This window comes from Ascaphus truei, chromosome 6, assembly GCF_040206685.1.
Source record: "Ascaphus truei isolate aAscTru1 chromosome 6, aAscTru1.hap1, whole genome shotgun sequence".
Classification (NCBI taxonomy): Eukaryota; Metazoa; Chordata; class Amphibia; order Anura; family Ascaphidae; genus Ascaphus; species Ascaphus truei.
In genome coordinates, this window is record NC_134488.1 from 60660050 (window position 1) to 60684114 (window position 24065).

General features: G+C 44.8%; 2 protein-coding genes across 8 annotated transcripts in view; both read left to right on the forward strand.

Annotated features, from left to right (window-relative positions):
- Positions 1-5683, forward strand: part of DIXDC1 (DIX domain containing 1) — a 124733-nt gene extending 119050 nt beyond the window's left edge. For all 6 annotated transcript variants that reach the window (XM_075604424.1, XM_075604425.1, XM_075604421.1 and 3 more), the window contains one exon: positions 1101-5683. In XM_075604424.1, the coding sequence (XP_075460539.1) occupies positions 1101-1181 (81 nt within the window). In that variant the 3' untranslated portion in view covers positions 1182-5683. The remainder of the gene's footprint in view (positions 1-1100) is intronic.
- A 6446-nt stretch (positions 5684-12129) lies between these two features.
- DLAT (dihydrolipoamide S-acetyltransferase) overlaps positions 12130-24065 on the forward strand; it is a 36979-nt gene continuing 25043 nt past the window's right edge. Inside the window, exon 1 of one of the 2 annotated variants that reach the window (XM_075604430.1) lies at positions 12130-12485. In XM_075604430.1, the coding sequence (XP_075460545.1) occupies positions 12264-12485 (222 nt within the window). In that variant the 5' untranslated portion in view covers positions 12130-12263. The remainder of the gene's footprint in view (positions 12486-24065) is intronic. The other variant, XM_075604429.1, reaches the window with a different exon arrangement.

Here is a 24065-nt window from a genome sequence, read left to right on the forward strand (position 1 = left end):
TCTGGGGTCCAGAACCCCCATATCTGACTGATTTTGGTCCTCGGAGGACATCCCTGGAGTTAGAGCGGGTTATTCATTAAGGTGTGATAGTGCCATTCGTGTTATTAACCCTAAAAAAAACTCCCCTGCCATGTGATGTCCGGAGCAAGGCAGCTAATGTATTTGAAACAATGTATTTGTTATCACAACAATGTGCCCAGGAGAAACTTGAAAACGAGAAGTAACTCTCAATGTATTACTTCCTGGTAAAACCTTTGAAAAATAAATTAAATAAATAAATGTTGAGGAATTATGACATTTAAGGCTTTATTCTATATTCTATATTCTTTGCTACAACTTTGACTTTTACCTTTTGCCAGATTATGGGCCTTATTCTAGAATGTCTGCAGTGGTCGTTTGGGAAGTTTTCTCCAGAAACGGCCCAAACTGCTGCTTCAGACTATATAGAACTACTCTATATATCTATCGATTGAGCTATCTACCTATCTATATACACCATGTAAGTGAATTTAAGGTGTTATGTCTACATAAATATATACATAGAAACAGACACACATTATTTATTATTAAATCAGTATGAAATCCCGGTGTCAGTTTATCTCTTGTGCCTCAGGCACCAAAAAATAGATTATAAACTCTTCTGGGCAGGGACCGTGTCTGTACAATTCTATGTACAGCGCTGAGTACCACTCATATTATAATTCTGAAGAATTTTCAGATCCATTGAAAGCAAAGCGCTAAAGGAAATAATACAAAATATGTGTGCTTGAGCTCAACGCGATCCGTTAGAACGCGAATCCGCTTATAACGTGATGCAAGTGTGGCTCCCAATTTTCGTATGTATGAATACTTTACAACACGATTATTGGTGTCTTAAATACTTTATTGTACAATGCATACAATGCATACAATTGTACATTATTGTACAGTATTTCTAACGCGATCCGCTTATATCGCGATGTGATTCTTTGGACCCCCAGCACAGCGTTATAACGGGTTGAGCTGTATTTAAGGTGTTGGGTCTATATACAGTAGAAATATATACATATTCCAGTGCTTGTTATTGCCGTATTTTTTGAAAGCTCATTCTTCTCTCCCAGGTATTCCACGATGATGATATTATTCCAGGCTGGGAAGGGAAAATAGTGGCGTGGGTGGAAGAAGATCACGGAAGCAACTGAATTACTGCGCTCCCGCATACGTGTTACTCCAGGTCGCCCTGACAGGAAACAGAGAACTGAGAAACTTCATACGGGTGTGACTAATTTATCACGCTGCCAAAACAGGTTCCTGCGGGTACTAAAACCAAAAAGGACGAAGCGTTCTTCATGCAAGGCAGAGAGATGGTTACTGTTTTATGGAAAATTGCTGGTGAAGTGTCTAGGAAATAAGCAGGAGCCTTTGGGACATTTCAGCTGACAAAATCTCTTACGATTTAGGCGGCCTATGGCTTGTGTATGTCGGCAGCTTTACGGTGCCAGAATAATCTGCTGGAGAGGATTCAGTATTTTTTTTTATAAGGGATTAGTGGTGTTAAACGTTTCCCTTATTATGGGAGCGTGTCTCCTTTGCTATAGCAAGAACATGTGTAACAGGACTCACCAAATTGCTTACACAAGCTCAAGTATTGCCCTCTGGCTGTAAAAGGGTTTGAGAACTCTAGTTCTGCTTGTCATATAGATTGCCATTTTAATGGTTCTCTGACATCAGTGACTTCAGACTCCAGTATTCCTGCAGCAGTGGGAGCCATTTTATTTGATGTCACTGTGTACAACTGTGCATTATTATGGATGCCAGTGGCTCACTCCACAACTATCCTGGCTAGTATAGTATGTCAGCCATAATGAATAGACGAATAGCTGAAAAAAAAGGTTAACTTTTTTTTTAATAAGTACTGTATGTTGTCTTAAATTGAGCATTAGGCCTTAGCCTGCATTACATGGTTATTTTTTCCCTTCAGCACTTGGATAAACCAAAATGGCACGTCAGCCTCCATAGCTATTCAAAGTATGACATTGTTCCCACAGATAATACAACATATTGCGTTGTAACCTAGATTGTCATAGAGTTTCCATACGATACACTGACTGTGCTGGTACAGAATATCTCAATACGTCCAACCAGAAGGCACCAGAGGTGACCGTGAAACCTGCTACATCTCTATCCTCGCTAAGGGAGATCGTGGCAGGTTCTGAAAGGGATCAGATGATGTATCTTAATGTTTGGTGGAAATCTAAGTGAGCTATGCATTTTTTCAAAACAAGACCTTGATTGTTGCAGAACTGACCACTCTCCAAAGGTGTGTGTTTAAACCTCTCCTAGGAGAATTCACATCCTTCAAACCATGGTCGTTACGGGTTGATTGGTTCAGGGATATCAGTGTTACTCCATAAGACACGTTCTGTGCTGTTAGACACCATACAGCCCCATTCAAATTAATGGACCAAAAGGGCCACATTTACTAATCCATGCTGGAAGGTGTCTTATGGTGTAGCACTGCTTACTAAATATGGCCCATTGTTCTTACCCCTGTGCCTAGGCTGAGACTTACAGTACTTCTGTTGCATTCACTTTACCTTGACCCCAGCCCCCAGGATATTTCTATAAACTATGTTCCCATCTCCAAAAGCAACATCCAGCTGTGCTGTGGGCCACTCAACAGTAATTTATAGTCGATCTCTGACTGCCACCTACTAAATCAGCAGTGTCACCTTCAGTACTTCATCACCTGTAGATATGAGCATCCACAGCAGTGCGCCCTCTGGTGTAGAGTTCTAGTATCCTAACCCCTAGGTCCTGGATGCTTAAAGCAAAAAAAATACCCTTTTCTCCAATTTTGGCCTGAATTTAATCTGATTTAAAAAGTAACAGCCTAAACCAAGAATATTTTATCCATTAAACATATCACTACCAGTGGTTCACATGAATAACGTGTGACCCAAGGCTAAGGTAGATAGCTGCTAGAAATATCCACTTTTATGATCTGATACTGTACAATGAATCCCCTTCTGCCAGACAGAGAAACCTATTATTGGACCAATTAACCACCTGTTATCTGAAGAAGACAGGTCTTGTGTACATGAGCAGCTATGAAGAACGCATGCAGATACAATTAAAGTTCACACTATAGCCTATACCTTCGATTGATCGAAGCTAAAATATTATACAAAGATATTCAGCCTGAATGTTTATTGATGCCAAGCAATCAGATAAGGAAGATCAACTGTATCTGATTTCAGTAGACAATATGGGCCACAAGACAATAAGACACCTCCCGGCACTAGAAGACGCCTACAGACCATTCAAGTCAATGGTCTCTAAGGTGTTTTCCAGCACCCGAAAGTGTCTTATGGTCGAAGACTGCTCAGTAAATATGGGCCTTTACATTTATTCTAATGCATCTCCTTCTTTGCCCAGGTTTTTCAAGTATCGAGTATATTGCAACCTCAGCAATCGGTTACCATAACCCACGGGAAATGTCATGAGTGCACATACTGTACCTGTAGATATAGCTATGCTAGATAGGTGAGGCTGATGTCTGCACAGGTGTGTTATAACGGACCTCCTCTTATCGAGATGGCTGAAAGCAGATACAATTTGGATGTAAATATGATTTCTGGTTGGTCCTGCACAACACTCACAAATGTTATTGCACACTGGAATATCCTTTAATGGGTGAACATAAAACGTTCTTTATGGGTGTTGCTATACATGACCATGGTAGTCTCTTGTTTCTATATCAAAGGTGGTAGGGGCTAATACAGTTAAATATTTAAAAAAATGTATATTTGTCTGATTTAAAAATAAATGAAAGCATTGATCACTTATATTTAATCCATTAACCATGTCATGTAATGCAATTGGCTTAAACAAATATATCAATGGTAAAAGCATTTAGGTATTTTGATTTGTTTGGAAATTAAGTTTTTCTTTTTTCATTGTGGAAACTGAAAGGGGAGTGACTTTTCCATTGAGTATTTCCTCTACTGTCCTCTTTTATCCCCCCTCCTGTCCCTTTCAGAGGGGAAATAAAGAGAGAGGGGTTGTCACTTTGCCTGTGCCAGTCCCTGCTCAACACAGTGTGACATCAAACTAAAGGGAGGAACTTAGCCAATCAAATTCCTCCCTGATTTCATCTCATCATGATTACCCACTAACTTTAAAACTTATTTCAAAATGATTTAATACTCACCCCGATTGAACCTCTTAAAGCAATCGGTTCTGCTGCTGCTTCCTGGACATTTAAATAGGCGTCCAATAGGTCGCCACAATGTTATCCCGTCATGTGTTGTGGATTCCTATTGTGGGGGCCTGGGAGATTTTTATTTCCCCCCAAAGAGGGAGGGGGAGAGGAACACTATCATCTATCCCGGGAAAGGCGGGGAGATTCCTGAAGCCAGAAATAGCGCGTTTTGGATCCTCCCCCAGATCGAATTCTGTAAAATAAAGTACATCATTAACAAAAACAAGCAGGTAGGTGGGAATGCTGCTTTAAACATGTCACTGCCACTGGTTCATCTTTACCCTAGAGCAGTGGTTCCAACTCCATTCCTCAAAGAACCCCAATAGGTCGGGGTTTCAGGATATCCCTGCTTCAGCACAGGTGGCTCAATCAGTGGCTTAGTCATTTTGACTGAACTACATGTGCTGAAGCAGAGATATCTATAAAACCCGACCAGTTGAGGATTTCTGAGGAATGGAGTTGGGAATCGCAGCCATAGAAGGCAATGCACCTGTTTTTTAACTTTGCTTTACTGAGTAAGAAATTACTTGTAACCTTGTAGAAAAGAAGCATTGTGTAGCCCTACAGTATGGTTATCAAACGGCAGCGCACAGAAAGCATTGTGTAGCCCTACAGTATGGTTATCAAACGGCAGCACACAGAAAGCATTGTGTAGCCCTACAGTATGGTTATCAAACGGCAGCGCACAGAAAGCATTGTGTAGCCCTACAGTATGGTTATCAAACGGCAGCGCACAGAAAGCATTGTGTAGCCCTACAGTATGGTTATCAAACGGCAGCGCACAGAAAGCATTGTGTAGCCCTACAGTATGGTTATCAAACGGCAGCACACAGACCACTAGTGGTGCCCAAACATTTTAGTGGTAATCCCAAAGACTTTTCAAATTCACTTACAGCTGTCCTCTCCTGCAACCTGTCCCTTTTATATCCCTACTGAAGGCTGATTTGTAGATACAAGTTAAGTATTCATGAAATATGTTTTCCATATATAAAAATATAATGATAAACAGCGCTGTGTAAGTATGGTGATCGTACACATGATTATTAACACTGAAGTGGCCCACGTTTAAGATGGCCTGGTGTACACTTACTAAATGTTATTGCATCCTGCAGTAAATCTTCTGTATATAATATCACTCAGTGAGAAATTCACTGGCATTCTAGTTTTATTCCCTATGGTTGCGGTATGTATGTATGCACCATCGTAGGCTTTGTATGTACTGTATGGATGTAGGATGGTTTTGCTGCATAATATTAAATAACCTTGTTGTCTTTTTATTTTATAGTGATGTATCCTTTTTGTACAACAATTTGTTAGTTATTTAAAAATCCCTTTTTTTCCAGAGCTGTGTATATTTTTACACTGGTACAAGTCTTTCTATATATATATCCTGTGTATATATATGTATATTGTCATATCCATCATAAAGAACATTTCTGAAAACTGCTTCTGTTTCATACCTTATTTAAATAATACCTCAAGTTTATACTGAGCAAATTTCACTACTGTCGTTATTTCATTATGAATTGATGCGAGTTCTTGAATTGTACATACACTACAGACTACTTTTGTCGGGGGACCTAGGAGAAACGTGCACTTTTTTAGGGATCAGCCGGAAACTACATATAAAATTATTCAGAATGGACTAGAATCAGGGTGTGTGTGTGTGTGTGTGTGTGTGTGTGTGTGTGTGTGTGTGTGTGTGTGTGTGTGTGTGTGTGTGTGTGTGTGTGTGTGTGTATATATATATATGTGTATATAAAATATAAAAAATGAGCCAGCATGCCAAATTCATGGGGTAAATACATCCAACATTAGAGGTCACGGGTCCGGATCAAGGAGTCACGCTGGGGAATATTCAGACTTAGACCACAAGATGAGATGAAATGCCGGCATCCATACAAGTCCTTTACCAGTGTATGCTACAAACACTCCACCCTCTGACGAACCTCAGTCTCCCGTTGGTGTAATGACATCAAAGGACGTAACCCAACGCGTTTTGTCAAAGAACAAGTGACTTCTTCAGGGTTATAGTAAGATCTAGGGCGTAATCGCCTTTATAGCTCTCTGTTGCCTGGGAACAGCTCGAAAACACCATGTTGCTGCCAGGCAAAAAATTGAGCAACATACATTCAAATGCCAAGGCATTAAAACCATTGCCTGCAGACTGAAAACGATAATAAAATTGAATCAATATAGAAATATGTACAGTATACATAAAAAAAATACTTATTAAATGTCACAGTAAAATGCAAACCTATTAAACTGGTATGTAGTTAGAAGAAATAAAAACTGATGGTTGGACCTGAAACACAGACTACAGGAAAAAACCTAACCTAGACCAAAGTGTTTGTAGCAATACATTAATTTATACTTCCCTATGGAGAGGGTACCCAAACTATAAATCCAAAAGGATTCGCTCATACACATGTACTTGAACATATCTCCCCCCAAAATTGAAGGGGGGTATGAGCTCAGGTCCCATGACACTAAGGGGTAGATCCACAGAGCTCTGTTATATCTGTGCTACAAACATGACTTTACTGTTAATTTTCCTCAGTTTAACAGGCATCCACAAAGCTAATGATATGCAAAAACAATGGACGTTGGTGATCTCATTAGCATATTGTCATGGGGAGCAATTGCGGGGCTGGAATTCAGTAGCTGGGGCAGGCTAGTAAACAGCGATAGAGGTAGGCGGCAGATAGCAATGGTCAGAAGAGAAGCCGAGGTCAGAGGCAGGCAGTGGTGTTCAGGAACAAGCCGAGGTCAAGGACAACAGAGGAGCAACGTAGTAAATTCGAATAGGGCCCGTCAACCGAGCAACAGCAAAGCACGATAAGGTGGCAGACCGGCAGAACTCTAGACTGGGAAGATACTGCAGTTGTCCTTGGGACATCCAGGTGTCCAAAATCCTCTTGATTACAAACGCCTCCTCGCCATCAAACTGCACAGGGTCAGGGGGAGGAAGAATGCACACCAAGGGAAGGGATTCTCCCGGAAAGGCTTCAGGAGTGAAGCATGAAACACTGGATGCCCTCTTACTCCAGGAGGGGAGTTGCAGACAGAAGGTGACCGGGTTTATCTGGGATGAAATTTTGAAGGGACCCTTGTATTTTTGTCCAAGCTTCCTAGTGGGGGTCTTCAGAAGTAAGTTTTTAGTTGAGAGCCACACTTTATCTCCCACTCACTTGCAACATAGGCACTAGTATGCAGTGCTGGTCAGCGTTATTTTTTTTTAATTTTATCGTTTCTGGGCCTCCCGAAGAACTGCTTTTAGGGTTTCCTGGATCTCTTGTAAAGCACAAAGTCAGAGGCAGCACAAATAGAACTGGCAACTAGTAGGCAAGGAACAAAGGTTGGGTGGAATCCGTAATTTGCGAAAAAGAGTCAAACTATGCTGAGGATTGTTGTAGGCAAACTCTGTGAGGCAACAATTGGACCTAGTCATCCTGGAGGTGTCTGACAAAATATCGTAAGTATGTCAGGTTCTGGTTGGTTCTTTCCATCTGCCCATTTGACTGGGCAGAGATAGATTCAGGTTGATTCACAGGGTGGAACAGCGGCCTCTCCAGAATTTGGATGTAAATTGTACAAACCTGTCAGATTACTTCATCCAGAACCCCGTGCAGGTGAAAGACTCCTTGAATTATTCGCTCGGCACATTTGTCCGTTGTTGAGAGACCTTTGGTGGTGACTCATTATGGTGGGACGGCCTACCGCTACCAAACAGCATAGTAATGTATCCTTGGGATGGACGTAATTCAACAATGAAATCCATTGAGATGGATCCCCAAGGACGTGTAGGTACAGGGAGCAGCTGTAGCAATCCCAAAGGGGAGGCACAAGGGGTCTTGTATAAGGCCTCGGCCAAGCTTCTTGCTGGCGTGCGAAGGCACGCTGAGGCTGAGGGAAAGTGGGTGCTTTCCCTGGCCTTAGAAAGCGCGCCGTCCGGGGGCGTGTCAGGGGCGGGCCAGTGACGTCACGGAGCTGGTTCGCCCTCATTGGGCGAACCGCTCACATGACCGGCCCTGTGCTCCGGCAAGCGGAAAATTTAAAATTTTCCTAAGACCTACTAAAGCCGCTCTAATTGCGACTGTAGGGACTCAGTGCCGAGCGGAAGCGCGCCTCCACCAGCAAGCAGTAACCCTGGACGAGGCCTAAGACACAAAAAAGACTGGCTGGCGCTTCCTTGTGAAATACTACAGCACCACCTAATGGTGGATAAATTACAAAGCATATGCTGAAAAAATATACATAAAACAAATACAATGCCGAGTATATATTGATAAGATAGGAGAGTAAAAAAGTCTAATGACCACTCAACCTCATGAGGGAAACCCACGATCCTCCAGAAAGCCAGGTACACGAGAGATGAGGGGGTGTGTCAAGGACTAACACAATGGTGATGGCAGCTTCTTGGTAGCCAAGCTTGGGTAGATAGGGTAGAGACAGGGAAGGGAGGGAAAACAAGAAGGGGCTGATGGTGTGGTAAATTACAAAACACCTTTAATACATACAGATATATTAAAAGCCCCCCTGAGGGCGTACTCACACTTTGTACTACCACCCAGGACACATAAGGGTATCTTTACAGCAGTATGCTGTCCGGTGTGTGCTTAGTTCGTCTCTGTCATCCTCTCGCGGTCCCCACAAGCGGCCGCTGGGGTTTTCGCGCGGTTTAACAGAAGTCGGCGTCTGACGTCACAGTGTACCGGGAATGAAGTTCCTCCTCTTCCACTCAACGCGTTTCGCAAGATAGGGTTAACTTGCTTCATCAGCCCCTTCTTGTTTTCCCTCCCTACCCTTTCTCTACCCTATCTACCCAAGCTTGGCTACCTGGCAGCTCATTATACCAAGAAGCTGCCATTACCATTGTGTTAGTTCTTGACACACTTCCACATCTCTCGTGTACCTGACAAGGGGTCTTGTGCCTGGCACAAGATAGAACAAATTTGTGTACATTTTGCTGAAATTTCAGCCACCGAAGCAGGACAATTGTTCCTGTGTTTTGTGAACATCCACATGACGGGCAGGTTTAGAATCATGAATAAATTGTAGAACTTCTAATCTTACGCATTCTGGAACGAACAGGCGGTTTTGGAAGGTTCAGAGGCCATTTTGCAGGACTAAATTGATCTCCTGTGGGGGATTGCATAGGAATGGTTCATGGAAATAGGCTCCCTTAAGACATGAGAGACGATTAGAAGGAAAGCTGACACCAAGGAAATGTTTATTGGGCGGAATGATTTCTTCATGTTCTAAACTTGAAGACGAGTTAGGAGATATCCAAACAACAGGGGGGCAACGTTTCGGGGAACACCCCTTCGTCAGGCCCGTTCCCCCTCGCTCTGGGAATTATACTATATATATCAATTGCCATATTGCAAAGTTTATTTATCTTCAATTTTGTGTGGGGGCTGTTCAGTCTTGTTTGGGGCTTCATACTGTCTCTGTGGGTTGTGGGGACAGGGAAGTACCCCTCTGTTCCTCCGGAGCAAGGGGGAACGGGCCTGACGAAGGGGTGTTCCCCGAAACGTTGCCCCCCTGTTGTTTTCCCCCCAGTGTACCCACCTGTGTATTTTCTTGTCCCCTTTATTTTATTTTCATTCTCCCCCCCCCCCTCTCTCCCTTTATCCCTCCACTGGTATACGTATGCTTTTACATATTACATTTGCACTTTATGGGATGTAGGATATGCGGTTATGGTATAGGTTTTCTTGTGTATACATTAAATTATGCTTTTTGGAACTATCCCAATCTTGAATTTTGATTTCTATAGACAGTGAGTGCTGGACATTTTTTGGACCAATCTCATAGTTCTTCTCCGCTGATGACATTTTATAAGAATAAAATGTGCAAGGGTGAAGGAGCAGCTTTGGCCCAATCCATTTAGAAAGGATAACTCCTATTACGGTGTAATATGTCATGTGTTGCTGTTCATCTGAGGTTGTATTTACCTAATTTTAAGACCTGCTAAGGAACAGATGATTGTTATTATGTCCTGATATGTAAAACCATAGAATTCAAAGAGGGTGTACTTTCTGTTTCACACAACTGTATATATATTACTTGTGAGCACATTCACATGTCTTAGGCAGGTCTGCAATGCTGCTTTTCACCATTATTATCTAGCACATTGGTGTGAAAACTGGGGGGCGCACCCCGAGACTGACTGCGGGGGCACGGAGTTTTACAGAAGCCCTGCGCGCTTCCCGAAGGCACTTAAATTAAGTGCCGGGGAAGCAGCGAAGGCCTCTGTAAACCTCACTTACCTTGGCTCCGGCAGCTTCTTAGACGCGTTGCCATGACAACGTGACGTCATGACGCCGAGGTAAGGTGGGGGGAGGGGTGCGGAGAGAGGGGAACTGAGCTAGCATACACTGCTTCCACTGCTGCAAGGGATTTTGGGAAATGACATGCAAATGAGCACACAGTGCTACCTTTTGTCTTAAAGCCATTATTACATGACACCCTAAAGCCAATGCTCGCTGCTTTAAACACAGCTTTTAAACATAGCCTGGGATGAGATGCAAAGCCAGTAGACCCACTCACTTATATACATACATACATACATACATAATGCAGGAGGATCCCTCTCACGAAAGACTGCCCACATAATATCACTTTGTGCAGAGCTTTGCGAAGCATTATGGGGTGTAGCTCCGGAAAGCAGAGCGGAGAGTGGAAACGCTACCTCTGATAAAGTTACCACCGCCGTAGAGCACAGACCGCACGCCTGCACTCTGGGCTGTTTTAAGATCTTTATAGGCCCAAGGCACTCTTGCATTCATAGGCCCCATCCCCACGCCACATGCGTACGTGCAATGCCATTGCGTGAACTAGTGCATATTGTGATTAACCCGTTTATGTTACACATTCAGTACAGATCTATTCTTCTAAGATTGCTAGACCTTACCTTAATAAATTTAGTTTTAAAAAGTGTTCACACCTACACACGCTATTGATAACAACACGAAATACAGTGTAAATGTATACAAGTGTTATGTTAACCGCTGATTTCATTAAGTAAGTATTGTTAAATTGTAACTAACGTACAATTCGAATATTCACTCATAACTGCCCTACGCATAAAAGTAATACAACTACCGCTTAGTTTCACTTTAGTATTGCTTACATCATATCTTTGTATTTTAAGCAAACATTTTTGCACCTCTATATAGTTTTATAATTTTATTTTAAAATACCTTTTATCTTTAGCTGAAAAAAATGATATTTGAAGATGGTATATGTGATTTTGCTAACAAAAAGACCTGCAGAGTTAACATCATTTGAGTTTTGTTAATTATGTTTAGTGTATAAACATTTAACTAAAAAGTTATTATTTTTGATTTAGAAGTTTGAGAGTTTCAAAATATTTCAGTGTATATTTCAGTGTTGTCTCTGTGACAGCTCCAGTTTGTCACATTGTTGCCAGGAGCTGCTGTCACTCTGTCACACCCCCTCCGCCTCCTTAAACGTCACGACATGGCCGCTTTACGACACCTTCTCATACCATCACACGAGAACACATGGTGGCACTGCTTGGGAACAGCAGAAGTCATCCATCTTCCTCCACCCGATGCAATGGAGGCGGTTAAGACCTGAGATTACCGGAAGACTCCCTTCCGCCATCTTTGTACTCAACACCACAGACCTAGAGAAGGGATGTTTGTGGGTTGCAGTGAGGTAGCCGACAAAGCGCCACGAAATGAATGAGGTGTTAGCGCATGAGACCACATTTTGACGCTAAAGTAGTTGTATGGGTGGAAGAGGGGAGTAGGAGCTAAAGTAGTTGCATGGGTGGAAGGGGATAGTAGGGGCTCGGTATGCTTCTTACGGGTGTACCAAGATGGTGGAATTGCCATCGCCACCGCTTGGTGGAGGAACAGCGCCCTCTAGTTACCGGGAGCCGCTGCCGTAAGTGTTGCTGCATCGCCGGGGAGGTCATTGAGGAAGGAGAGGGCGGCCGGCGGAGCAATAGTAACAGACCGAGGCCCTAAGTGTTCCCTCCGCAGCCATGCTTCGTCTGTGCCTGAGGCTCCGCGGCCCGGCCCGCTCCGCACTGAGCTCCGGGGGAAGGGGGGCAGCAGCTGCGCGGCTCCGGAGGTACCACACGGCAGGAGAGCCAGGGAGCCGTTTGAAGGGTCTGACTGGGACCCCAGCCGGGCCTGCGGCGAGAAGGGGCAGCTGGGGAACCCCCACAGGAAAGAGGTGGTACAGTCTGCCGCCCCATCAGAAGGTGAGAGGGTGTGGCGGGTGAAGGCAAGAAAGGTGTGGGAGTTAAAGGACAGGGGAAGGCGAGTAACACTGGGAAAAGTGGCGAGGAGTAAGAGGGTACAGGGTTAGGTAAGGCTTGTTATGTAGAAGACGCTGGTGCGCGTGCGGGCGCGTGCCTGGCGTTGCGCATGCATGTGGCGCGCGCTTTGTTTATATAGTTGTAAGTGGTGGTTGTATGTGTGTGTGTGTGTGTGTGTGTGTGTGTGTGTGTATATATATATATATATATATATATATATATATATATATATATATATATATATATATATGTGTGTGTATATATATATGTATATATATGTATGTGTAACCCTGCTTCCCCCCCTTCCCCCAGACTCTACGGTGGTGTCTAGGGTGCATGAGGGCAGATTACATGCGGTGTGGTGCGTACCTGTGAGGAACAGGAGGGCCTGAGCTTCCCGCGATGTTGTTGGGGAGCCAGGACCGGGCTTCTGGGGTGGTAGCCTCCATGATCTCTTAGTGGTGCAGCGCCTCCATCTTCTATACTCCCAGGAATATGGGACAGGACCTGTATAGAAGAACCCCTTGGGTCCCAGGGTAATAACTTCCAATTCACACACAGTCTTTGATAGCAAAGGATAGTCTCGTTTATTAGCAGATCAGCAACTCCACACGGTATGGGCGTCCAGTAGCCGCAACACACAGATAATTCCTCTTCTCCTTCCCTCCAAGTCTCTCCTCCGACAGGATGGTCTGGGCTATGGCTTCAATACCCCGTGGCCCACCCCCGAGGTTATCCTCGCGGTGGGTCTTGGATTCTCCCCCTCACCCCTGGCAGCGGGGTGAGGGCTTTGGTCCACCAAGCCTATAGTTCTATCAGCTCTACTAAAGGAAGCTGAACCTCTCCACTCTTCTCTCTCTGCTCCTGCACTATGCACCGGAGAGACCGCGGTCTCCTCCAACTCCTCGGACCGATCCGCAGGATTCTTTGATTCACGGCATACTACTGGAACTGTATATTCTCTGCATAACTAACCAGCCACTCCAAATGTCTCGGTATAACTATAACCGACAGTTCCAGACTCTCGATATCTCTATAACTGACTCTACTCCCCGGAGTTGGCTGCTAAATATAGAGCTAGCCCCGCCTCTCGTGATGTCAGCAGAACCTCCCCTCGTGCTCACGCCTGCAGCAGAGTCCAGGCCTGCATCTACCCTTCAGGGTGGGGCTATCAAGGGGGGGAAACCCAGGATGATTACTGGTGCCCGATCTTAACAGGACTTACCTCAGAATAAGGGAGATAGGTATAGCCTGTGCTGTTTACAGGGGGCTACATATGTGTATATATATATATGTGTGTGTATATATATATATATATATATATATATATATATATATATATATATATATATATATGTCTTTATATAGCGCCAAAAGTGTACTCAGCGCTTCACAAAGAATACAGCACAGGGAATTATAATACAGTAAGTGCAGTAAAATCAGACAATAGGAAAGGAAATCCTTGCCCCGAAGAGCTTACAATCTAAGATGTTTGATGGGAGATTTACAGAGACAGCAGGTGCGGGAATAAGTGCTGTGTATGGCAGTGCTTGGCCACAATGGGTGGTAGGAGTGGCTGAGTGTGGGATAGTAACCATGAGCGCAGGCTGTTGGGATGCTTAACTTGTGGGGTGAGTTTTAAAGTTAGTGAGTATTAGATCAGAAGGTTAACACCATTTACAGGGGAAGAGATGGCAGGGATGCATGGGTGAGTTCAGGTATGTCTGGGTTCAGGCTTAGGGGAGATCCCCAGCAGCAGGATAGAGTAGATAGAGGGTGTGAACAGAGGATTTGTGTGGTTGTTTTTTTTATTGAGGGGTAAATAAGTTGTTGGGAGAGAGGTGTATAAATAATGGTGCAGTGCGGGGAAGTTGGAGAGAACAGAGATGTTCACAAAGGAGTGAGGAAACAGTAAACAGAAAAAGCAATAGGGAGGGCATTGTGAGATGCAGGAGGAGAGACAGGCCAGGTATTGGAGGATAGGAAGAGTACAAAGAATCAGAACATTTGAAAATCAAGTTCTCATAGCTGCAGAGTCAAGATCTTCCTCCAATATTCACCTCCAAATTAATCTCCAAAATTATCTCCACACTTTCAATGTTACACTTTAAGATGTTACACACAGCCATATAACATTTAAAGTGTATTGTGGTTTTTAAAACTTTAAATTATTCAAATAGTTGTAATTTTAATGGAAACATAGGAGTGAACCTATGCGCAATTCAGCTAGTTTTTCTCAATCTGTATTGTAGCCTCACTGTGATTGGCTAATAGAACGTGACATGCAACGGCAGCAGCACGAAAAGATACTTTTCAGGTCTTTCCCCCGATCTGCCAACTCAACGCTCACTGCCGTGCGCGCGCGGCCGAAGTATAGAACGTCAGGCCTGGACACAGCCAGTTCTAATTGGCGTGCCCAGGGTAGCGCACGGACTATATTACACACCTAAGGATGGCGGGGAGGATAAGGCCTGTAATATAGTGCACAAAAAACAGCGCAAACCGCATAGTGAAGTAAATCAAAGTATAATTCAGTTGTGATAAAGGTAAGTATTAGGCGTACATCAGATTAAAAGAACAAACGCATTGAGTGCAAGCAGCACAAGAAGTTACCACTCCGCAACAGGTATCATGAAGCACTGTAAATTACAGCTATGGATATCTGTGGGGTCCTCCTCACGCCCTGGGTGCAGTGTTGCAAGGATCCGATCAGTCCGGTGGAACATCCTCGTAGGGGGAAGATTCCTCCTGATGGTATCGGCATGTGTGGTCTCACTGGAGTACCGCGTCGCTTCCAGATGACGTCACGGCGACGTGAGTCAGAGTCCCATCCGTACACGTGGTACGTGAAATCAGTCCGGTGCGGAACAAAGTCCCAGTCGCACCAAAACAATGGGGATTCTCATGATGTTCCCTGATGAACTTAAAACCAGAGACAGAACATAAAACACAGACAAAGCTCAGTTTTTAGCACATCCAGTGAAACTCATACACGGTACAGTGCCTAAATATATATGTATAAATATCTAATAAGTAAAATGGTCTTTTAGTTTGACATTTTTGGCCAAAATTGTTGTAAGCCCCTGAGCCAACGCCAAGGCAGACCACATATCAGGGGTCCCTAACGCTAATATAAATTCTTAATAACCTGTGTAATAACAGGAAGAATGATTTATAGTAAATCTGTCAATATTAGTTGCAAAGTTCTAAGTCTGACTGAAGCTTTTATTAACCTGTACATTACCAGGAAAAGCACTCTGTATTAGAGATGTCACAGCCAAACTGCAAGCAGGCGAGTTCCCCTGAGTGGAAGATGATTACTATAAATCATTCTTCCTGTTATTACACAGGTTATTAAGAATTTATATTAGCGTTAGGGACCCCTGATATGTGGTCTGCCTTGGCGTTGGCTCAGGGGCTTACAACAATTTTGGCCAAAAATGTCAAACTAAAAGACCATTTTACTTATTAGATATTTATACATATATATTTAGGCACTGTACCGTGTATGAGTCTCACTGGATGTGCTAAAAACTGAGCTTTGTCTGTGTTTTATGTTCTGTCTCTGGTTTTAAGTATATATTGCCATGCTCAGTAGCACTCCTCTGTGACACTCATATGCTTATATATATGTTGTGGTCATTTTGGGGGTTCAATAGGAGCTTGTTAGGTGTCTAGTATTTTCCCTGATGAAGTAGCGTTAGCTACGAAACGCGTAGGATAAGTGTACTGCCCGATATCAGCCCTTGTTTTTCTGCATGGTGGCTTAACTGTGACTTTTGCAAGAAATTTGTATTTTCGCGCTGCTGCCATGCGACGCTGTGAGCCAATCAGTTCGACCTAACGCTGTGATGTAATGGCCACGACTCCTATGTCACCGCTTGCACTACCGGCACTAGCGTGTACTATATTACAAGCCTAAGGCCGCGGGCATGGTGCCTCGGGCTGTGCTCCTGCTCTGCCTCGCCTGCTCAAGCTGGTGCTTTTTTGTGTCCTGACAGGCGAGGTAGTGAGCGCGCTTTAGGGGCGAGGCGGGGCTATTCCCACGTTCCCATTGGATGGTTGCGGTCACGTGACCGCTCCTCCGCTCCCCTCAGCGCCGAAATTTAAAATCTGCCTGTCTCCTTCAATTTGCTAAGCATCCGCACGCATTCGGAAGCGTGCGGAAGGGGATACTAAAGCCGTGCTGATTACAGATGAAGGGGGTAAGTTCATCTGCTCAGCGCTGCTCAGCGGGGTCTGTGCTACCATGCCCGAGGCCTTAGGCTAAGGCCCCGCTCCCTCAGTCAGCGCGCCCGCACTGCAGACAGGCGGCGCGCTGACGGGCACAGACCGCGATATGCGGTCTGTAGGGAGCCGGGAGCGTGGCCAAAACGGGTGGGGGGGGCGCGGCCATGATGTGAGGGTGCGGGACCATCACACAGCCCCACAGCACAGCGCTGCCGCCCCTCAGCCCCACAGCAGCCCGTCAGCTCCACAGCAGCCTTCAGCCCCTGCAATTGACCGCTCCCTGTGGTCTGTAGGGAGTGGGAGCTGGGGGCGTGGTTTGAACGGGAGGCTCTCGTGTTTCTGGATCAGTGTCTGCATAACACACACACTGGGGGGTAAGGGGTTAATATTATATGCAGGGCTGCCTAACAGGAGCCGTTCCAGTAAGACTGGTAATTTAGGAACGGCGTGAGCCAGCACCCTGATGGTTGGTGCGCCGCCTCAGTGTAAACCCCCACGGACACCCCTATTAAAAATATAACTTTGTCATAAGGGAAACATATATTTTTGATAAAGTGCCTTTCTGCTGCAGTTTTAAAATGTACAGGCATGATGCTAATTGTTTCTGCCTGCCCTCTGTAATGCATACCAGAACCAAATGTTTTTGACACCATGAGCTGGGTCACTTGCCTATGCAAGCTTCCTCTCTGGAAGTGCATATCAAAAGACCCAGAGTAAGGGGGGTGTGAATTGGCCAGATGGATGCTAAATAGGACATCTTGCTAGAATTTACATAGCCCTGATCAAAGGCGTCCTGTTTGCAGGCAGCCAGAGTGGGGGGTGAGCGTTATAACTCACACCTCTGCTTCAAGAGGTCTGGGGCATTGAGTGTGTAATCTAAAACACGGGACAAATGTCCCCCCCCCCCCTCCCAGGGGTCCCTGCTTCAAAGGGTTTATTGATGGAGCAAGGGTGGGGCTACCCAAGGAGAAAATCAGAATGAGTAACCTTATTAAATATAAGAATATTATGAGATGTCCTTGGCTGAACATGCTAAGAGTTACATATGTGTATTCGTGACCCCAAGCCCCACCTGGGAAGTCTAACCACTTGATATCTAACAGCCACTAAGGGCCAGATATTAATATCTCTCTTAATTTTAATATTACACTGTAATATTTGGTCTCTGTGGGAGCGTCAGACGTGACGGAATGTATTAAAGACTCGCATGCCAGTAAGTACTACTGAACTGAAGTTATGAAGTTAGGTAGATATTTACAGCATATATGGAATTTTGGTTCCATTCTGTTATGGTAAATAAGCAGGAAGAACATCCTGCTGGAATTTACATAGCCTGGTCATCAAAGGCTAAATTGCTAATTGTTTATGCTTGGCCTAGGGACCAAAAGAACCGAATGTTCTTGTAAATGTGGTACTTCACACTTCAATGGAAGTCCAAAATCAGCTTCAATGAACTTCAAAAGGTCTTTTGCTAGATGGCTCGGCGCCGTGAATGGGAGAGAAGGGTTAAAATGATATATAAGTCAGTCACCCTTTACTCATTGTCTTCATGCAAATGTCTTCATGTCTTCATGCCTGTGTCGTTATGCAATGTCTTGAGATGATGCAGGTATTGCTGTATGAACTGCCAGTCCAGATGGGACTGTTTCATCATTGCCATCTTTAAGTAAGTGCCTATATTTTGCTGTTATTTGTATATTTTTGTTGTGTTCACCTTTATCAAGGAATAAATTATATTTTATCATATCTAAGTCTCGTCCCAGTTCAGACCCAGGTATATTTATATTTATATATATTTTGGTGTAAATTACAGCCTGTCATAAGCTACCGTCACAGTAATGTCACCAACTCTCCAAGCATGAGCGCAGGCTGTCCTGCATAATTTTGCAAGCTCGAGCAGAGGTGCGTGGATTGGGGCTATTTCTGTGTGTAATGTGTGTGGCTGTGTGCTGTGTGCATTGACTGCTGCTGAGCGAGCTTCAAAATCAATTTTTGTCTCCCCAAGCGCCGAGCTTGGGAGAGTGTACGTGTTCGTGCGCGCGCCGCGTGGCCGTGCAGATTAACATTCACTGGAGTAAACGCGCCAAGCGCACTCAGAACCTCTACACGTGTGTGTATGTGTACACATTTTAAAGTTATGGGGTGAAAAAGGCGACACAAAACCTCCACCGTTGCCATATAGCCAATAAAGAATATCACTTGTGAGCACATTCACATGTCTTAGGCAGGTCTGAACCCTGCCTTTCAACCATTATCACCTAGCATACAGTGCTTCCACTGCAGCAAGGGATTCTGGGAAATGACATGCAAATGAGCACACAATGTCACCTTTTGCCTGAAATCCATATACATGGAACCTATATAACCAAATGCTCTGCTGTTCACACAGCTTTTAAGCACAGCATGCAAAGCTAGTACAATGAACCTCACACTGATGCTGTGTGAACAGCAGAGCATTTGCTTTATGGATTTACATGTCCTTTCCCAGAATCCCTTGCTGCAGTGGAAGCACTGGTTGCTAGGTGATAATGGTTGAAAGGCAGGGTTGCAGACCTGTCTACGGCTAAGCTTATAGTGCCTGGCGACGCGACGTCGCTCCGAACCAAATACATGGACTCCGTCGCAAGCGCTTATAGTAAGCACGACGGCGATGGGGCGACGTCGCAACCTAAAATTTTGAAGCTGGGTAAATTTTATTTCTTAGAGACAGTCGCCACATGTGACTGTCTCTAAACCAATCAAATTGCGCGGCCTTCCCTTTTAGTGACGTCACTGGCCTTGTCGCCAGCGACGTCACTAAAAATCAAATTACAACTTTCGCCAGTGGCGACGGGGGACATCATCGGTCGCCTCGCCAGCACTATAAGCGCGGCCTAAGGCTGTGCTTATAGTGCCGGCGACGCGATGTCGCTTCAAAACAATTGTAATGATGCCGTTGCATGCGCTTATAGTGTGCGCAACGGTGCTACCAAAATCCTTGTCACTAGAATTTGATTTTGCAGTGACGGTCTCCCCATGTGACTGCTTATAAGCCAATCACATGGCCCCTCTGCCTTCCCCCTTGCTGACGTCACTCCCCTTGTAGCCAGCGATGTCTCCAAACCTGATTATAACTTTCACAACGGCGACTGGTGACATCATCGGTCGCTTCCCCGTCACTATAAGCACGGCCTAAGACGTGAATGTGCTCACAAGTGATATTCTTTATTGTGTGTGTGTGTGTGTGTGTGTGTGTGTGTGTGTGTGTGTGTGTGTGTGTGTTGCAGTGTTCAGTATTAGGTGATATCTTTTTTTATTTCGACTAACAATTTGTCATAGGACAAGATTTCGAGAGTCCTGCTCTCTTCTGCAGGTCAGCAATACTGGTTTACAGAGGAATCAATGCTAAAACAGGTTTAGCAGGCAGGGGGGAAAAAGCATGGGTGGATGACCTACTGGACGGGTTTGTAACAGATCTCTTGAACACAATGGGATCCCTAGGGTTTGTTCATGGTTCAACGCACAAACTCGATCATACACTCAACCTTATTTTTGCCCAGGGCGTATCGGTGGGGGGATGTTGGCATGACTTTCTCCCTATGGACTGATCAGATGGTTGTACAGATGACAATTGGGGAGCCCATTTACCCCTTCATCTATGTAGCGGACCCCAGAAGGTTCTGGTCCAGCCGAAGAAGCTGATGGAATCTTACAGATTTCATGAAAATTTAGAGGCCCCTATCTGCTGTGCATACCCCAATTGCGCTGGCTGATTGTTGAGCAGTACAATTTGGTATTTCACATGACCATCGACGGCATAGTTCCATCCTGTCGCTTATCTGTCCGCGGGGCCCCAAATGCCCCCTGGTTTTCATGGGACTTTAATGTCCTGTAGAGACAGCTGTGCAAAGTGGAGCGACGCTGGAGGCAGTCAGAGCTGGAGGCTGCCCGAGCAGCCCTTGCGGTCTAGGCATCGGGTGTATACACGTGCAATCTTCATGGCGAAATAATTTTATGTTGCCAAAACAATTGACACAGCAAAAGTCAAACCCTCACCACTCATCAGGATGGTTGAATACTGTCAAGGTATTTCCTTCTGAAGTGTGATGTATGGAGTTTCAAGCTTTCTTGCTGAAAAGATCGATCGCATCATAGCCGCGATTGCACAGGGGATTATTTTGTTTTGAAATCTTGGCTCAGAGGCAACCCTTGTCATTAATTGCTTCATTGAGGCCTCCCCCATGACATCAAGGGTGGATAAACTGAACGAACAGTGATTTGGATCCATGTACCTCCTGGCTCCTTTGGGAGTCATTTGGCCCCATGGTATTCTTTTCTAAGGCAAGTGTTGGAAAAGGTTGTCTGCTTCCAGTTTGAATCCTGTCTTGAACATCATGGTTTCTTAGATGAAATCCAGTCGGGTTTTAATGCCTGGCATGGAGCGGAGATGACCCTGGTTTGTGTCGCGGATGGTCTTCAGCTAGCTATGGATAGGGGCAGCTTGTCTATCCTCGTCATGTTAGATTTGTCAGCAACCTTCAACACTATTGTCTTCAGAATACAGTTTGGTTGTTTCGGGGGGGATTGGAGTATCCACTCTTGAGTGAATCAGCTCCTTCCTGAAGGATTGGACCTTGCAGATGATTATGGGTTCTCAGGGTTCTATGCTGCCTCCCTTGTTGAATGTGCACGTAAGGCCAATAGGTGATATTATCCAAAGACATGGTATGTTGTGCCATCAGTATGTTGACGACACACCGATCTATGTATCTCTTACATCACACCCTAGCGCGTCTGTCAGTCACTGCACTGTCCGAATGCTTGTCAGATGTAGCCTGTTGGAAAAATCAAATTTGACCGGCTTCCAAATTTCGTGCCGCCACGTCACTCCCGTCTCGCTTACGACGGTGAAAACGCATTTGATTTGGAGCGACGTCGCGTCGCTGTCACTAAGCGCAGCCTAAGTCTGAAGTCACTGTGTGTGCAACAAGAGTTAACAAGCACAGAACCCCCTCTCTTCCCCTCACCTTATCTTTATTAATATTATGATAATTTATTTTCATCACTCCAACATATTCCGTAGCGCTGTACAATAGGGTCGGAGGCCGAAAACCGTAAAATAACAAACATTAACTTACATTCTGTTTATTAACATACATTGGTACAGTACGTAAGGAGATCTGTGCCCCAGGGAACTTACACTCTATAAAGAAGGGTAAGTGGAGGAAACACAAGGTACGGGGGGGATAAAACCTTTTATCCAAGACCAATAACAGCAGCTGTAACATCAGCAAACGACTAACACCCTTTGGCTGCCCTTCGGCTGCTGCCTTTTGCTGCGACTGGTGTTATGTTAAGAGAGTTTTGAGGAAAAGTGAATTCAGCTGCAGAACAAACAGACCCCCTCACAGCAAACATGCAGGGGAGGGTCTGTCAAACCCCCCGGGCTTTTGAAGTTGTCTCTTGTACCTCATGATGTTAGCCCTGTCCATGCTGGCAGAGAGGAGCAGTGATGGCATATTGGGTAGACTCTTAGGGATACATAAATACACCATACATATAAATATATATCATAAATACACACCCAGCTTTCATGTTTCATACATTGTATTGTAATTTGTATGTCTTTATAAAAGTGTACTCAGCGCTTCACAAAGAATACAGTAATCACCACTTACATACACACATCACCACCACGGCATCAAATATATATATATCAGAGATGAAAATTACTCGGACACCTAAAATGTTGTCCCTAGTGCCTGTGTTACAGCGCAGCACTGACTGACCTGTTTGTCACCGTCGCAGCCAGTCATAGCGCCCAATCCTGCTTTACTAGCGCGTTATCAAATCAGGATCGGGCGCGCGGAGACTGGCAGCGGTGACTGACGGGTCAGTGACGGCCGCGCAGCTGAGTGTGAAGTGCATGGGGAGGGGAGGCCAGTGTGTGTCAGACACGTGCACCAGCTGGGGAAGTGAGAGGGTGATCCAGGACTATACAGGCATACCCCAGTTTAAGGACACTCACTTTAAAGACACTCGTGAGTAAGGACATTTTGCCCAATAGGCAAACGGCAGCTCGCGCATGTGCCTGTCAGCACGCCCTGAACAGCAATACCGGCTCCCTACCTGTACCGAAGCTGTGTGCAAGCGGGGAGACTATAGAGCCTGTTACACATGCGTTATTTACATCAGTTATGCACGTATATGATGATTGCGGTACAGTACATGCATCGATAAGTGGGGAAAAAGTAATGTTTCACTTTAAGTACATTTTCGCTTTACATACATGCTCTGGACCCATTGCGTACGTTAATGCGGGGTATGCCTGTACCTGCCCCTGCTCTGCTTGAGGTCAGTGGATGTGTCACAGATACAGACATACAGAGCCACCTCCTCTGCTACTGGTCCAGTTTTAATTATTATTTTTAAAATCTGATTGGCCCGGGGGGTTGGGGAGGGCGGCATTATTGCCACCCCTGGAGCACGGGTACATTCGCCGGAAAGTATCCTGGGAGCTGGGGGTCCCTGAGCTTACAGTAGTGCGGTTTGGCTCTGATAGACCGCCCCCCCAAAAAGAAACCAGTTTATCTTGGCCTGGTTGCTTCTTTACATTCCAGATAATTAGAAGCCTGCATGACGTGCCCATCCCTTGTCTGATAGCTGGGAAGAGGCAACGGTTTCTGGCCTGAAGCAATGAGTGAGCTGCACTGCTGAGCCATTACATTACCCTGTCAGGTGGTGGAGCTGAAAGACTATAAACGGAGCAATCCCTGACCAGCATATAGCCCACAGCTTTAAACCCAATTTTAAAATGCACGTTTATTCTGTGTTAATGTAAAGTTGCAGAATCTACCTGAGCTAGTTGTAGTAACAGGCTTATTGAAACCAAAAATCTGGGAAATAAAGTATTTTAATATGTTTGAAAGTCCTATTTGAAATGGTTGTACATTAAGAATTATTTTAGTTCCCTAATCGTCTGTGTGTTGGTGTTCGGTTTCACAAAGTGGGCATGCGAAAAATATTTATCCAACGCAGAAAACAAATTTAAAGGGACGTTGTGCGCTGCTCTTTTAATACATTTTTTTTTTCAAGTGAAACTTCTTCCGTGGCAGTGCATCCAAAAAATCTGAATAAATTATGGAAGAGACTGACTGCGCATGTGCAGAATCGTATTCAGCGCATGTGCAAGACACTCACACACTCTCACTCTCTCTCTCACTCTCTCACACTCTCTCTCACACACTCTCTCTCACACACTCTCTCTCACACTCTCTCTCTCACACTCTCTCTCACACACTCTCTCTCACACAC